The 16,591-nt window shown below is 34.1% G+C and overlaps 1 protein-coding gene across 2 annotated transcripts in view; it reads right to left on the bottom strand.

Annotated features, from left to right (window-relative positions):
- CNTN6 (contactin 6) overlaps positions 1-16,591 on the bottom strand; it is a 322,134-nt gene that overhangs the window by 49,205 nt on the left and 256,338 nt on the right. For both annotated transcript variants that reach the window (XM_055381222.2, XM_055381221.2), the window contains exon 12: positions 6,405-6,532. In XM_055381222.2, coding sequence (XP_055237197.1) covers positions 6,405-6,532 — 128 coding nt within the window. The remainder of the gene's footprint in view (positions 1-6,404; positions 6,533-16,591) is intronic.

The raw sequence follows: 16,591 nt of genomic DNA, 5'->3' as shown, positions 1-16,591 counted from the left end.
TTTTCTGATTTTTAGTAGAGATAAGGTCTTGCTATGGTCTTGAACTCCTGGTCTCAAGCAATCCTCCCACCTCAGCCTTTCAAAGTGCTGGGATTACAGTCATGAGCCACCACACCCAGCCTGTAGTTTTGTAGAAGATGAAAGTAGAAATTTTTATTGTGCCTGTCAATCGGTCCTAATACAAATGATATTTTCTTCTGAATGTTTCATGTTGGGATGAGGGAGTCAAAATGAGAAAATAAAACCCAAAAAAAGAGGATAAGGCTAAGTTTGATTCATGTGATTATTTTTTCCCCTTCCACGCCCTTCAACCCCATCCCTCTTTTGGACTTGAAAGCATTTGGTAACTACTTGCTGGAGTATTCCGGATCCAGAGACCGAAAACATAGCTTGCTTCTGGGGAAGTCTTTTCCATCTTAATGACACACTTTATTCCTAAAAAAAAAAAATGGCCCTAGAGCCTAAGTGACCACTGAGCTAATTTAGAGACAGAATGCCTAAGAAGAAGAGTAGCCTAATTGCTTCTTTTATGGTCAGAATAGAGTCAAGGTAAATTTACTAAATTTCCAATTCTTAACTAAAAACTCAAGAAACAAGTGAGCACAAGTGTTTGCAGGTTTGGGCAGGAAACTAAAGATCAAAAATACTTAATAGTTTGAGATTTATATATACATACATGTATATATGCATTTAGTTACCTGCAGAATAAACGTATTGGTTGAAGTGTTATTTTTTTATTTTAATAAAAATAGGAGATGGATAGCTAGTGGTTTATACTGTATGAATGAGACCAAACACAAAAGAATACACAATATAAGGTAGCATTTGAATGAAATCTATGGTGAGAAAATTATTGCAGTAGCTGCTTCTAGGAGTGTAGTAGGAACAAGGATTAAGTGACATAAAAAAAAGTTCTAGATGTTGGATGATAATAATGTTCTATATCTTGTGTGTTTTGGGTTACAAATGCCATTTTCAAAATTTAGTGAATATACATTAAAATTTATGTAAATGTGCATTTATGTAAAATTTACATATAATAAAATGTAAATGCACATAAATATTGCACTCAAATGAATTTTTACATATAAAAATGTACATATAAAATTGCACTCTAATGAATGAAGGCTGCGGTATTTAGGAGGAAGTACTAATATCTGCATGATACTATACTTTTATTCCTGCTAGACTTTGAACAATGTGATATAAAATTGTCTCATGCATTTTTTAATACGTACATTTGTTGGAAGATGGAAAAGAAGGAAAGCCAAAGTTCTGCCACTTGCTAATGCAGGGACCTTGGGCAAGTGGATTTAGCAACCTATTCCTCAATCTCCCTTGTATAAAATTGAGATAATAATATCTGCTTCAAAGCATTACTCTGAAAGTTAAAATGAGATGATATACACAAAGAACCTATCATGGTGCCTAGGACAGAGAATGTATTTAACAAATAGTAATGAATAACAATAATAAAGAAAACAAGATGAATAACCATAAAAACTAAGTCGTCAAGTTCCACGTTAGTAATGGCAGGTTAATATAATTCCAGAGGCTGTGCATTAACCGCTTTAGTAAGCATTCTATACTCTTCTGTGTCTGGTCTCCTTCAACTGGCATAAACCACTAGCTATACACCCCCTATTTTTATCAAAATTAAACAAAACAAAACTTTGACCAATAATAGGTTTAAACTATGCAGTAAAAATATCTTGAAAAAAGTGGTAAAACCTATACTGTATTAACATCTATCCTTTACATTATATTTTGTAAAATATACGTTAAGAAAAAACACAGCTGTATGTCATATGTGGTAATTTAATCTGAGAGACATATGCTGCATTTTAAAAAAGATTGTGAACTAAATTGTCATGAAGACCAAGATAACATTGATCTTAGTGGGCTTGCTTAAATTGATGCGTGTTTTTGCTTGTTTTTACGTTTTTACTTGAAGAGATTGTAGTATTCACGTTTCAATAATTCACGCAGCATCACTTTCAATATTGGAACAGGAAATTTTTTCATCTGACCAGTATAATAACTCATTATATATTTTCTCACCTTGAAAGTAATTTTTACCATCACTAATTTTTAAATCAAATGTTCATTCTGTTGAAATGCTTTCAGTCATTCTGTGTAGGAAAGTGGCATGTGGAACTGAACATTTTTGGGGAGATTTTAGTGCTACTGGAGACTTCTCTGGTGTTTTCAAGTACTACGATATGACAAATGTATTCCAATACATCTTGTCATTTCTCTGAAAGTGTACTTTTGGTCTGCTCAATCAAACTGGGCTTGTCGATAAAGCTGAGCTTGATACCTCAAATCCTTCAAACTGCCTTCTAGAGCCACGAAGCCTCCAATTATCTACATATCTTGGGCATTTCTCTTAGTAAACTTAGACCCGTATCATTCTGCTGGAGAAAATGGATAGGCCACTCTGTAATGCTGGTATAATAAAGACTTCTATCACAAAGAATAAACAACGAAATGAGCAGCAATAAACTTAATTTGCACATTAGATATGCTTTTCCAAGTTCCGACATTTCGGTTGAAAATAACACTGAAGCAATGAGGCCTATAATTGAACATCCAAAACTTCTCCAGTGGGGAAACAAAAACAAATGTTGCCTGCAAACAAGATCATTTTTATGGCCTGCTGTTACTCTGCTTTTTAATAATTTTCCAAATGCCAGATCAAATAATTCCTCCTTTTATGTGATTTTCATATACCTCTTAGTGTATGTCCACATTGTAATTTTAGTCTCAGTCCTCCAAAATGAAAACACTTAAACTCTCTTTCCTCTTGATTCCTTGTTTGTGCCTCTGAAACATGTCCTTAAATTATACTGGGCATCTTCTGAGGCGCTGGAAAGGCTGCTGCTAATTGCACTCACAATGTTTGAATGGAAAATCGCCTTATCCTGCTGTATTAGTGAAATAGAAATTTCCAACATACAGTGCAGATAACTTCAGAATCCTCTTAACACAGATAAGCCATATCAGCTAAAAACTAAGCTGGAAAATATCTCACTCTTGTAACTATTATCTTTTCCATGTTATCTAACAACAACATTTCTTGCATGACAGAGGCTGATAAGTAAATTCAAAGGGAGATGATTGTTTTATCAGCTTTACTGAAATTTCTCATTTGCTCCTTAACACTCTATTACTCTTAAGGTCACTATACACTGATTTTGGCTTGAGAAACAAAATTATATTTGATTCTGTAACAGCAATCATATGAATATCACTGATGAGAAAATACGCATACATATATACACAACTATTAAGCCATCTTAAGAAACAACCAGATGACTATACACCCAATAGTCAAGAAAATGGTTGAATTGATGTACACTATTATAATTTTTTCCTATGCTAGGCTTCAAATTTGTAGGTTGTAAAATAATAATTCCTTGGCAGTGATGTCTTCAACATTTTTCATGAAAGGGAATTAGAGATAACAGTCTAGTTAAGAGGACATGGTAATAATAGACTTAGAACTGTGCTTGTATGACAGTCACACAATTTCATAAAGATTAAACATTACAGATAAATAATAAAGCAACGTTTCTAAGGCTGTTTTTCTTCATACTGTACACACATTTTGTGTTTATTTTATTTATATGTATTTGTGTGGTTAAGTATGTACATGTTTATATTGCATAGGATAGTTCTTGTTAATGACAAAGAAGCAAAAGACCCCAAAATCCACTTAAAATGGGATGTGGATATGTCATGAAGGTTAAAATATAGCAAAATTTCCTTCCCATTATTAGCTATAAATGCATGAAAGTCACTTGATAATCATGCATAGTGACATCAGTTATGTTAGCATGTACCCTTTTTGTATATGTGAGTTATTCTCCTGTACTGTGCTAGAAATACCAAAACAATGAATTCTCTTCACGAATTTTTGGATTTCGATGTAGGTTCAGGCTTGTACCCCCTTAGGAGAGTGAGGTGATCGATGTCTGTCAGAAATAAAAGATTACAAACCCTACAATTAGAAAGTGAATGCATGTAAAAAGTTTGGTTTTTTTCTTTGATGTTCTTTTTTTGCAAAGTGTCCTAAGAAGCTCAGACCCTGAAAAATTGAAAACTGTCAGATTTTAGAGCAAGGAAGCCAGTATGAAAAGTATCCCTATGAACTAAGCTGCATAAGATAATAACATTTTATTAAATCAATAAATATTTACTGGGCAATACAGTTCCCAGCAATGTTCTAGGACTTATGATTCATCATTGATTAAAACAAAAATCCCTGCCCTCTTTATGCTTCTGTTCTAGAAGGGAAGAAAAGACAAAAAAAAAAACATAATAAGTAAGTCAGTTATACAGTTTGTAAGAAGATAAAAAGTGATACAGAAGAAGAAAGAGTGGAACTGATTAAGGTAACAAGGAATGCCTAGTGGGATAATTTTGTTTCAACAACCTCAGCAAAGAGCACTAGAAATGAACAAACAAAAATGTAAGTCAGGCTTTTTTTTTTTTTAACTGAGCTATCTTGATTAATTATTGTTTTACGTATGGAAAGAGCAGAGTAGCTGGGGATTATGGTTAGATTTATGGAATACTTGAAAGCGTAGATAAACTTATTTCCGTCATAAGTACTAGGAACCTAACTTGCAGAAAACATGGCTATATTACACATCTGAAATATGCAAATGTTACATCCAGAATGCAGTCCAGTGGCTTCCGAGTTTCTCAGTTAATATTTTTGTTAGCCGTCACCTTTTATTTTTCTTTCATCAATTATTAGTGGACTGTGAGTATTATGATGTCAAAGGTTTAAGAAACACTGGAAGAAGAGTGCCTATTCATTCAGTTCAATCTACCATTAGCTTGTGTTTTTCTTATCCTCCAGAGTGAAGGAATCCCCATCATTGTATTTTAACAGCAAAACCATTGGCCCTCCTCCCAGATCACCAGTATTCTAAAGAAACTTTCTTTTAAAAACTACATTGCTACTGCTGATGTTTTCTATCCCTTCTATTTCACGTTTTAATGCCCTCTGGATTTTTCCATACCTAGAAGATTTAACTGCAAAATGTCTTTTTATCCTTCACCACATTTTAATCTTCTGCTGTAATAAAATTTGCATACTACCTACACCTTCTTAATTTGAAATGATATAATAAATATCTTTTTTTTCCCCTTAATGAACTTGTTACTTTTTCAAATATAAAGCATTCACATTTTTCAGGGTCTGAGTATTGCCAAAAATTTGCTGGAGAAATAGTCTGTTCTTAAATATAGCCATAACATCTATCTTGAAACACTTAAGTCCATCTCTGTCTTAAAAAATGATGACAATACAATCTTAAGGAAGAGAAGTTTTTCAAAATATGCCACACTGGTTGGATTTTGACACACCAAGTTTTATCAGTCACATTTCCCCAGAATACTTCAGACAATTGTCGTCATAATGTAATACGCTTGAGACAAGTTGGCAGAAATATCTAGCAGGCTCAAAGGTGGGTATTTATTTTCCTTGAGATATTTTAAATGATGGTTGAAGTGTAGCAGCTAACTACTTTTTATTGAATATATTTATTTTAATGGAAAAGATGAGAAAGCACCAAATGCTGATTTTAATCATTTGGGCTTAATTAGCCGCTTAAACTGCTTTATCAAGAGAGCCATTTTTATCATCCAGGAGGCAATGAAATGATAGAAGTGATACAGCTTCCAGTAAACACACTAGTTTTATGGGCTGAGATTCAACAAAATAAAGCAGCAAAGAAAGGGAATAGATACTTCTAATATTAATTATGTCCTTGGTGATAAATGTAGGAACATTTGGATTGATACTGATTTAGAAATCTTAAAAGTATAGAATTTATCTCTATAAATTGTATGAGTTTATCTGTTACTGTGATGAAAATATAATAATGATTCACATAGATTTTAATTTTTTCTCTTTGAAAAGAACTGCTTACTAAAAGTTGTGACCCTGCATTTCATTAGTTTTGTATCTGGAGTTATATAAACAAATTAGCCAGTTATGTACTTGGTAGCCTTATATACATGTAAATATTTCACATAAAAATAAAGATTCTGAAAGATATTTGACCAAAAAAATGTTATCCAGTGACTTTATCAAAACGTCCATGGCCCCTAACATTAAGGCTTATGTAAAAAGCCAAATAATTTAGGTGTAGGTTTTAACTCTAATTACACTCTGACAGCATTTTCAATTGCCAAAGAATTCACATCTACCATGGTATCCCACTGGCAAAGTGTGCATGTTATTAATGAGTACGGGAATGGATCTCTTAAATTGTGAAATCAACAATTTTACATACACAATATGGTACAGGTTTGACACCATAACACAAGTCATAATATGCCTGCATATTTACAATGTTCATCAAGCACAAATGAAGATAATATGATACCTTTTACAATGAGGCTGCCAGTGTTCTTTGCAGTGCCAAACTGATTTGTGGCTATGCATGTATATGATCCAGCATCTGACCTGGTAATATTATATATCTTGAGGCTGCCATCCTCCAAGAGAAATATTCTAAAAAGAAAATACATCATTAATAGAAGTAAGGCTCTTCAACATTGGTAAATCATAAGTTCTTATTTTTATTTTAAAATTTTACTAAAATCATGGGTGTATGTGATAATATGAATTTATTCCTTTCCTATTATTCCGTTCTTCATTGTGAGCTATCTCTGAGTCTACATATTAGAGTAAATGGCATTTGCTTTTATTCTGACACGATATTGATAATTATCATTTTATAACTTGAATTATCATTGTCGATTTCAAAGCATATTAAAAATAAAATCAGTGCTTGGTAGTATAATGTCAAGTTGCTTGATGAATAAGAAATGCAACTATTTACTGTGTATTTTTCCAAAGTCAACTCACTGGAGAAAATTGAACTTGGCTTAGGAGAAATGCAAGCTAATTTTCACAATTAGTCTGTGTCTTTTTAAACTGGTCTGTCTTAGCATTTTCTGTGGCCACAGAACAGGGTGTTGAACCACGACAGTATGTGCAAGTGCTGATGAGTTGAAGAAACTATCTATATGGTTCCATGGCCAGAGGGCCATGCTTATTATGTGGCTATCCCATCAAAAAGAGGAAGGAAGCAATAGAAAGAATAAGGCTTCATGGGTTAATTATGAATTAATATTAATATTCCTAAAAGAGAGAGCACAAAAAGGAGGTTCATCTGCCAAAGAAGTTCCCATCTTTCATAAAATAATCCATATTAAATTTTCTCTGAAACTCTAGCATAGTCTAAAGCACAATGCCACTGAAATCAGAAGAAAAACCCCTGAGATTTGTTCCCTGAAAAATTCACCATCAAATGTAATAAGAGGAGACTGAAAAAATGTAAAAACAAAAACATTCGTCCAATTTTAGGCTACCATATTTTATATCTTACAAATGTAGTTATCAACCTTTTAAAAACATTAGTAGGTAGTCAAGATTGTATCAAAATGTGTGACAACATACTAATTTTTAACAACAGTTTTAAAGGCAAGAAACGCTAGACAATTTGCATGCATGCCATATCCATTAACAATAACAAAATAGTATTTGCTGCATTGCAAACATATCGTTGTTTCTAATATATGTATAACACAAAATGTAGCTAATATAATTAATTACTCAATTTGAAACACAGAGAATACCAGCCAACGACAATTTGCAGGAAGCCAGCTTCTGACGTTGGATTTATTATTAATAACAGATTCCAAATTCTGTTATCAGTGAGTGGAAGGAGCCACATCTGAATTTAGAATGTTCCATGGCATGTAATCAGATTTTTTAAAGTCATTATCTTAGAGTATTCTCCCATGGCAGACATTTAATGTCTTATGTAATTTCTGAGATGTCTAGTGTACTAGATCCCAATTTACATTAACAATTGAATTATGCCATTATTGACAGAGTAACAAAACTATTCTATTATGCACCAAACTCAGGCCAAATATAATTCTTTATCTGATTTCAATTAGAAGAGGTAAATGTGAGAAGCTTTTGGGTGCATCTACCCCTAACATTTAGGAATAACTAGGAATATTGAGCAACACAGAAACCTGAACTATTGGCCAATAAAAAACACATGACAGAAATGATAGGTCTGCTGATATCTAAAGGCCACCAAGAAAGTTTTCCAGCCACTAAGTCAATGCCAATGTCTATATTTCATATAATTTTTCACATAACTTCCAGAAAGGAATAATTCCTGTGTGCAGTGGTACCCTGAGTATACTACCCCTTTCAGGCTCAGTAGGTCTTCAATGTTTGCTAAACTGAGTTGAAATTGCCATCATTGAGGCTGATTATTTCTATGAAATCCTAATCAACACATCAATATTTCTTAAGTGCTTACTACTGTTTAAGGTACTGAGAGAGCAAACTAAGAAAAGTTAAAATCTGCCCTAGACTAACTAGCTAAGTAGGAGAGAATGAAGTTATATCTAATTATCCTAGTACTCATGCTTTTTCCAGAACCATTACTTTGCCTTACGTTTAGTAAAATAATTCTGCATGTTAATTATATGGTCCAAGAAGTTTCAGCAGAGTCATCACTAGATGCCCTAAAGATACTCCATGTGTTTACTCCTCAAAATGTGGTCTTATCCCAGACCTAATGAATCAAACTGCATTTTCACAAGACACCCTATGCACTGTAGTACATACAGTGACTAGCATGTACAATAAAGTTTGAGAAGTACTGATCTATTTACTATTAAACTTTAATCTGAAAATTTTTTCTTTACTTCAAAGACTACATCTTACTTATGATCTTATGAAAATAATTTATAAAAGAATAATAACATACATTTTAAATGTTTTATAAAAATAGCCAAACTAGTAACCAAATTGATTTATGATTTATTAAAATAAGCTTTAAAATTTCTCTCTGTTGATCTAGGATATAGACATTCAAAGATTTAATCATAACTAAAGATTTTATGGCATAACAAACAGTACAGATATTTGAATGTATCACTTAGATTTCTCCTTCAATTAATGAGATATTAAAATATAGTAAAAAAATTAATCTCGTGACAATATAAACAGAATCAAACAACCTGATCATTGTCTTAATTTTATTAAGAAAAAATTAAACAAAAACTATAAAAGTAAGAATTTCCAGTTTTCTAACATATCTAAACACGTCTTAGCAGAAATGATTTTTAAAAAGCCAAAAGAAAGAACGCTCAGTGAAGATCAAATGGTACTGAGCAATTGGCATTTTCAGATAAGGCAAAATGCACATAAGAATTAACTGGAACATTTTAATTGATGGTTTTGGTAACACTCATAGAGAGAGACTGATTTTTTTCTATTCTTCTTTTACAATATGCAAAAAAGATACTTCATCTCAAGGATTGGTAATAACATATCAATGAACGACATTAAAATATTCTACCTTCATTTGCATATACGCTTCTCTGGCACTTAGAAAAAAAACACACACAGCCAGAAGAATAGATAAGCTTGGCTATCTGTAAAAAGCAGGAAAAATATTCTGATAATAAAAGTAGAGATTTGCATGAATGATTAGTAAAAAGCATATAATTATAAGGAAAAAAGCAGAAGGTAATACCATGATTACATATTATATGTATATTATTATATGAGGATTTAAGGTTGAAGTTATACTACTAATATGTAATGAGTCATAAAAATATGTGTGGAAATTTGTGAGCACCATGAAATGATGGGAGACTTCCAAAAATTCAAGAGCAGTTTAAATACATGATTGAAAGTGGAGCAATGTTAAGATATTTTTTCCTTCTGAATCAGCAAATACTTTCTAAATGTCTACTGTGTTTGAAACGGTATGTTAGGTGTTACAGTGGGGATGCGAAAATAAAAAGTGTTAGATGTTAAAGGTGCTCTTTTCCATATTAAAACTCATTGTTGTAAATTTATGGAGGCTGTGACATGTTATAGGGAGCTGGTTCTGCACAGGCCCTCTAGTAAGCGTGTAATAAATGTCAACTCATCGAATGCTGAAGACAAACTTCTGGGCTAGGTATTGTTTGCACCCCTATTTTATACATCAGGAAACAGGCATAAAGAGAAGCAATAAGTGACTCAAGGTACCCACTAGATGGCGGAGGGCTCAGATTCTAACCATATCTTTCTTTAGGCCAGAAAACACTTATTTTAGCAAGTTCCCTTTCAGTTCATTTCCAAAACATAGTTTACTAATAGCAGAGTTACTAAAAGCAGCATAAATTTAAGCTATATGTGCATGTACATATGTGTGTATATATATGTATAATTTTATTTGCGTAGAATGACCTTTAATATTGAAGATTTAAAATCTGACCTTCAGAGTCTAATAACTCTCTAAAATGTGATGCAACATTTGTGTGTGTATATGTATGTGCATTTTCTCAAGATTCTTAGTTTATGTGGCATCTTAAAGACAGGCTTAATATCCATTCCCCTGCTCTGGAAGAGAGTTTTAACCATAGATATCTTAACACGTGAGGTACTAATAATGGTCACGGTGATACTAAGGATTATTTTTGCTCTTTTCTTGTGCCATCCTGTGCAATTATGGTATAATTAGCAGAGTGGATAAAAACGTGGGCTTTGAGGTCAAACTGCTTATGACCGAATCTGAATCCCAACATTTGATTTTTGTGTTACTGGGCCAAGTTAACTAATGGCCCAAGTCCTTTTTTTTTTTTTTTTTTTTTTTTTTGTCTATAGCATAGAAATACTAATATTACCTGTGTCACAGAGTCATGAGGATTAATTGATATAAATAGTTCAAAATGCTTAGCACTGTACCTACTCCATTAGCAGTCAATAGGCTTTTAATGAACTGATTTCTCACCCTGCCTAAGAATGCAGGCATATCTATAACTCCATGAGGAATAAACAACAGGGAAAGAAGAAATTGTTTTATCACACTGCATTTTGAACAAAGAGGCCTGAGAACTATACACTGGACTTTTTGAAAGGAGTCTAATGCCAGCAAAACTGTCCTCAGCATTAAGTTTCACTGCTTAAAACCCTTCCTTGAATTCATGCAAGCTCTTGTCTGTGTTCTTAGCTACTTAATCTTTTTGATCTACAATGCTCTAATTTTTATTTTAGGAATCATAATGTGATTGCTGTAAAAGTTAATTAAATGTTAGATATTAATCTAATTCTTATTCTTAGCTGATACTAATATTTGACATTTTCTCTCCTCCAAGACTCCAGTTACTATTTCTGATTCTCACTCTGTTTGTTGCTCATGCCTAATGTCTTCTTAAAATTCTTGCCTATGGCTGGACTCAGAAGCATGTTATGTGGCTTTAACTAAGCTCTGGTTATCAGTCCCTAGACTCTCCTTGGTTTTGGCATCACCAAATTCTGACATTTGACTTACGGTGTTGGTATGTTTCCTCCTTATTTCCTCAATAAGTTTAGTGATAACACCATTTCTCTCATGTCTTTATTCTCTAATATCCACTTAATTAGAATATTTTAACTGTTCACACAATTAAATAGAAAAATTTTCCCCAAATTACCAAACCTCAATATTCTGTTCAGATAATTAAATCACTGATTATAGCATTTGCATTTAAAATGTTCTGTAAAATTAGAATTTAAAGGCATTTATATGTGTAGATATAGTATGACTATTCAACTAATAGAAAAATTAATAGCATTTGTATTGTACCATGCAATTCCTCTAATGCATTATGAGTCAAAATTCAGAAGAACAAGCTGTGTCTGACAGTTAAGTGACACTGGATAGATTTTATAGTGGCTTCAGAATATAGAGCATGTACAAAACTAAGCCAACAACGTATAAATATTTCAAGGTTAACTGATAAGTTGAAGGCAGATTTTTAAAGAGCAGTTGAACACGCGACATTTTAATCTTCCCACTGTCAGGGAAGGTAGGTAGTCCTACACAGAAAACAAAAGTAACAGATGTCCTACCCATTTGCCTGACTTTATACCTATTACCTTCTATTTGATGGCTCATTATGAACAGAACACCAGGAAGGAGAAGGATCACATCAAATCCACTTGGAGGCCTTCTTTGCCTTTGATGTGCATCAAACTTTGTGTTACTTTAAGGAACTACCTCGAGACTAATGCGGAATATTTTACCCCCGTTTTTCTGGTGTCTTAGTCCATTTAGTGTTGCTATATCAGACTCCCTGAGACTCAGTAATTTATAAAGAAAAATGGTTTATTTGGCTCATGATTCTGGTGGCTGGAAGGTTCACGGTTGGGCAGCTGCAGCTGGTGAGGTTCTCAGGCTGCTTCAACTCATGGCAAAAAGCAGAAAGAAACTGGTGTGTGCAAAGAGGTCACATGGCAAGAGGGGAAGTAAGAGAGAGAGAGTGAGGAAGCCAGACTCTTTTAAAAACGCTCTCTAGCAGGAACAAATCTATTCTCAAGAGAGCAAGAACTCACTCAACCCAGAGGGAGGGCATTAATCTATTAAGGACGGATCTGTCCCCAAGGCCCAAACAGGCTCCACCTCCCAAAACTGCCACATGGAAGATAAAATTTCAATATGAGTTTTAGTGGGGATGATCCATACCCAAACCATAGCACCTGCATTGCATGAACTAATACCTGCTCATAATTAACTATTTCAATACAATAGAGATTAACATCCACATCCTTTTTTGTCACTATAACAAATCTAATATCTACCCAATCCTTAATTTATTTACATGCAGAAAACAGATCTGTACATGTAGATTCCAAGGTGTGAATAGAAAATAAGAAATGTTCCAGATTTTTTGTTTGGTATCAACCATAACTTTGTACAAAGTTTGAGGACAAAGAGGATTAGAAATAGCTAAATTTCTTAAACTAAAAAAAAAAAAATTAGGTCATTGGGCAATTATAATTTCTTATTGCTGAAACTAGAGCAATACTGCTATTTTTATAGTTAGATTATTAACTGGAGTATTGCTTCCAGTTCTGTCTAAAGATAATGCTGTAGACCATGAAATTTTAATTGATTCTCTAATTTTACTGATATTTGGAAAATGTAAAATTGATTTTATTAAAACGAGTTAGATAAGAAATAGAAATGTGGGTGTAAATTCTTCCTGTTCACAATTTAAGTTTTAGGTAAAATCTCCCACTGGAATCTATTTTAGATCAAATACTGATATTGTGGTAAAATGTCCCACTGGAATCTGTTTTAGATTAAATGTTAATATTGCATTTTAATGATTTTTGCACCCGATTATTATAGTTAATGTGGAATATCTATGCTAATGTCACTGTCATTTAATAAGCTATCTTTTAAAAATTTCTTATTTTAACAAACCACATAAAAAGTCAATCTACAAACAAGTAAATTACAAAGTTTGCTCATTTAAATCAAAATAAAGGTTGTCCTTTCCATCATGTTATGTCAGTAACTTTAATTATAAGTAATTGTATGGCTGGGCATGGTGGTTCATGCCTGTAATCCCAGCACACTGGGAGGCCAGGGTGGGTGAATCACTTGAGGTCAGGAGTTCGAGACCAGACTGGCCAATATGGTGAAACCCCGTCTGTACTGAAAATACAAAAATTAGCCGGGTATGGTGGTTCGTGCCTGTAATTTCAGCTACTCAGGAGGCTGAGGCGGGAGAATCACTTGAGCCCGGGAGGTGGAGGTTGCAGTAGGCCAAGATCGTGCCACTGCACTACAGCCTGGTGGACTAAGAGAGACCCTGTCTCAAAAAAAAAAAAAAAAAAAAAGTAATTGTACTTAAGTAGTTAAACACAGAGAACATCTGATACCTCTGTCCAGGCAAAATTCAAAGATTTAATCAATGGATTGATGAAAACCTAATTTATCAGTCCTTATAAGATCATCAATGTAGTAAAAATGAAAAAAAGCAAAAGAGACAGAGATGAAGTGAAAATGAAGTACTGTCTCAAGAGAGACATGATCGAGGGACCAGAGGAAACAAATCTAAATCTGGCCACTGTACCAAGTAACGTAGATCACACTTTCAGCAAAGCACAGGCACAGACAGTTGTTAATCAGTTCTGAACAAGAGGAAACACATATCAAAAAATTCAGGAAAATTTATAGAAAGGACTGTTAAATATTATATTCATCTCTTTTATTTTGTCTGACTTTGGGGAAAGAACACAAATATTTATTTTCAGGGAAGAGTTGTGTGAGTCCCAAAGAGGAAACAAATGTTTATAATTTGCAAATCTTTCTTTGAGTACCCTCCTTCACAGAACCTGCCAGACAAAAGCCTAAAGTCTCTTCTCCTCATATCTAGCAGAGGTTTTGCTCTCCAATCTGCTTATCTGAATCCCATTCACTCTCCAAAACCTACTTTGATTCCCAGTGTTTCAGACACACCTTATGAATCTTTTAGGTTCTCTCAGTTCCACTGACTGTCAAAGGTTCAGGTAAAGCAGCTCCACCAGCAAAGGGGCAGTCAGGTAAATTAATCCCTTTTTCTTTCCTTCCACAGACTGTTCCCAAGTGGTTTCTCTATACAGCCTGTCCGGAAGCAACCTATGTAGCTGACAACCTACGATGTCAAGCTACCAATGATGTGACTATGGCTTGAAGTGAGGCAGCAGGTGTGCAGTAAGATACAATCACCCATTGCTGCCCTGCAAGTGGACCTCCCTGAGAAGCAGAACTGAGCACTGTTTCCTGGGGAACCCCACCAAGATATACAGCTTTCTCTATCACATCCTTCTCCAGTCACTAGAGTTCACAATATGCTCTTTCTCCCCACATCAAAAAACTGAGATGCAGGGAGATTCGATAACTAACTTAACCGCAGCCCCGATACAGGTCTTCTGATATGGAGTCAGTGTTTTTTCTACTGAGTCATTATCTAAATCATTTTACTGTCTTGTACTTTTAATTTTCTTTTTAGATAAGTTTTTGCTCTCCAAATATGCTGTAAAAGGTAAGGTTTGTTTGAGGCAGGTGATACAGGGATTATAAGACCATGGACTCTAAAGTCAGATCACTTTGAATATGTGCCTGCGTTTCTGTTCTTGGCCATGTCAATTTAGGAGCAGTTGCTTGATTTCTATGCCAACTTTATATAGAATGGAGATATGAGTAGTAATAACATCATCATCTTGTTTTGAGAATTAAATACCTTATGCTATATATATAGAGAGAGAGCCTAGAGCATAATGGGTGTCCCAAGATAGTAGCTAATATTCTTTATTTGTTTATATTCTCCAAGAAGCCCAACAGTTAGCAGGTACTTAATAAATATGCATTTTTCTTATTGCATTTACTGTCAAATATTCAGCCTTTTGTTTCTAGACCCAGATGTATATTTGTCAATATTATCAATAAATTCAGTCCCCTAACAGAAAGCAATTTAGTCAACCACATTATTTATAAGTATAAATAAGGAGTATAAACTTTATACTTATAAATAATGTGGTTATTTGATCATTCTGTTAGTTTGCTGATGCCCCTTAAAGCAGTACAAATGTTGATGCAAAGAAACGGAGTTGGCCTTTGGACAATGCAGGGGTTGGGGTGCCAACATTCTCACAGAGTTGAAATTCCACCTGTAACTTTTGACTTCCTAAAATTAACTACTAATAGTCTCCAATTGACCAGAAGTCTTACTGATAACATAAACAGTCCATGAACAAGTTTTGTATGTTATATGCATTATACAATGTATTTTTACAATAAAGTCAGCTAGGGAAGATATCATGTTACTAAGAAAATCATAAGGAAGAGAAAACATATTTACTATTTATTATGTGGAAGTGGATCGTAATAAAGTTCTTCATCATGTTGACATTGAGTAGGCTGAGGAGAAGGAGGAAGAGGAGGTGTCTGGTCTCACTGTCTTAGGAGTGGCAAAGGTGAAAGAGGTGGAGGAGGTGAAAGGAGAGGCAGGAGGGGCAGGCACAGTCAGTATAACTTCTAATGAAAAAAACTCAAGTATAAATTGACCTGCACAGTTCAATCCCCGTTGTCCAACGGTCAACTCTACATTCAAATCACTAGGATAAGACTTGGTGTATAAAACAAATCTTAATCATTATTTTTTTTCAGTTCTGATCATGAAACTAAAGGGTATAATACAAGCCAGAGTAAAATGTTTTTAATTATTATAATAATATAGACCCTGTTTGGTGGTTCCTAAATATTCATCTGATTCACAGAATTGTTGCAATAAGATCTCTAGTATTTTTTTTAGCCTCTGTCCTAGCTCCAGGCAAATAATAGTGTTCCTTTGGGCAGCTGTATTGAGTTATATTAGGCAGAGTGTAATTAAATATTTATGGGCCGTAGGAAGAGGGAAAGGAAAGGAAGCAAAAATGAAAACCTACATGAAGTGACATCATAAACAGGTAACAATCAATCCAATTTGCTATGTTTTGCTGGAAAGCAAGTGCTTATAAAAGAAACAGACAGGCCAGGCAGGGTGGCTCACACCTTTAATCCCAACGCTTTGGGAGGCCGAGGTGGGCAGATAACTAGGTCAGGAGTTCGAGACCAGCCTGGACAACATGGTGAAACCCCTTCCCTACTAAAAATACGAAAATTAGCCGGGTGTGGTGGCGCTTGCCTGTAATCCCAGCTATTCCAGAGGCTGATGCGTGAGAATTGCTTGAACC

The sequence above is a fragment of the Gorilla gorilla genome, chromosome 2 (genome assembly GCF_029281585.2).
Source record: "Gorilla gorilla gorilla isolate KB3781 chromosome 2, NHGRI_mGorGor1-v2.1_pri, whole genome shotgun sequence".
In the NCBI taxonomy this organism is placed as follows: Eukaryota; Metazoa; Chordata; class Mammalia; order Primates; family Hominidae; genus Gorilla; species Gorilla gorilla.
This window is presented reverse-complemented; position numbering and strand designations above follow the sequence as displayed.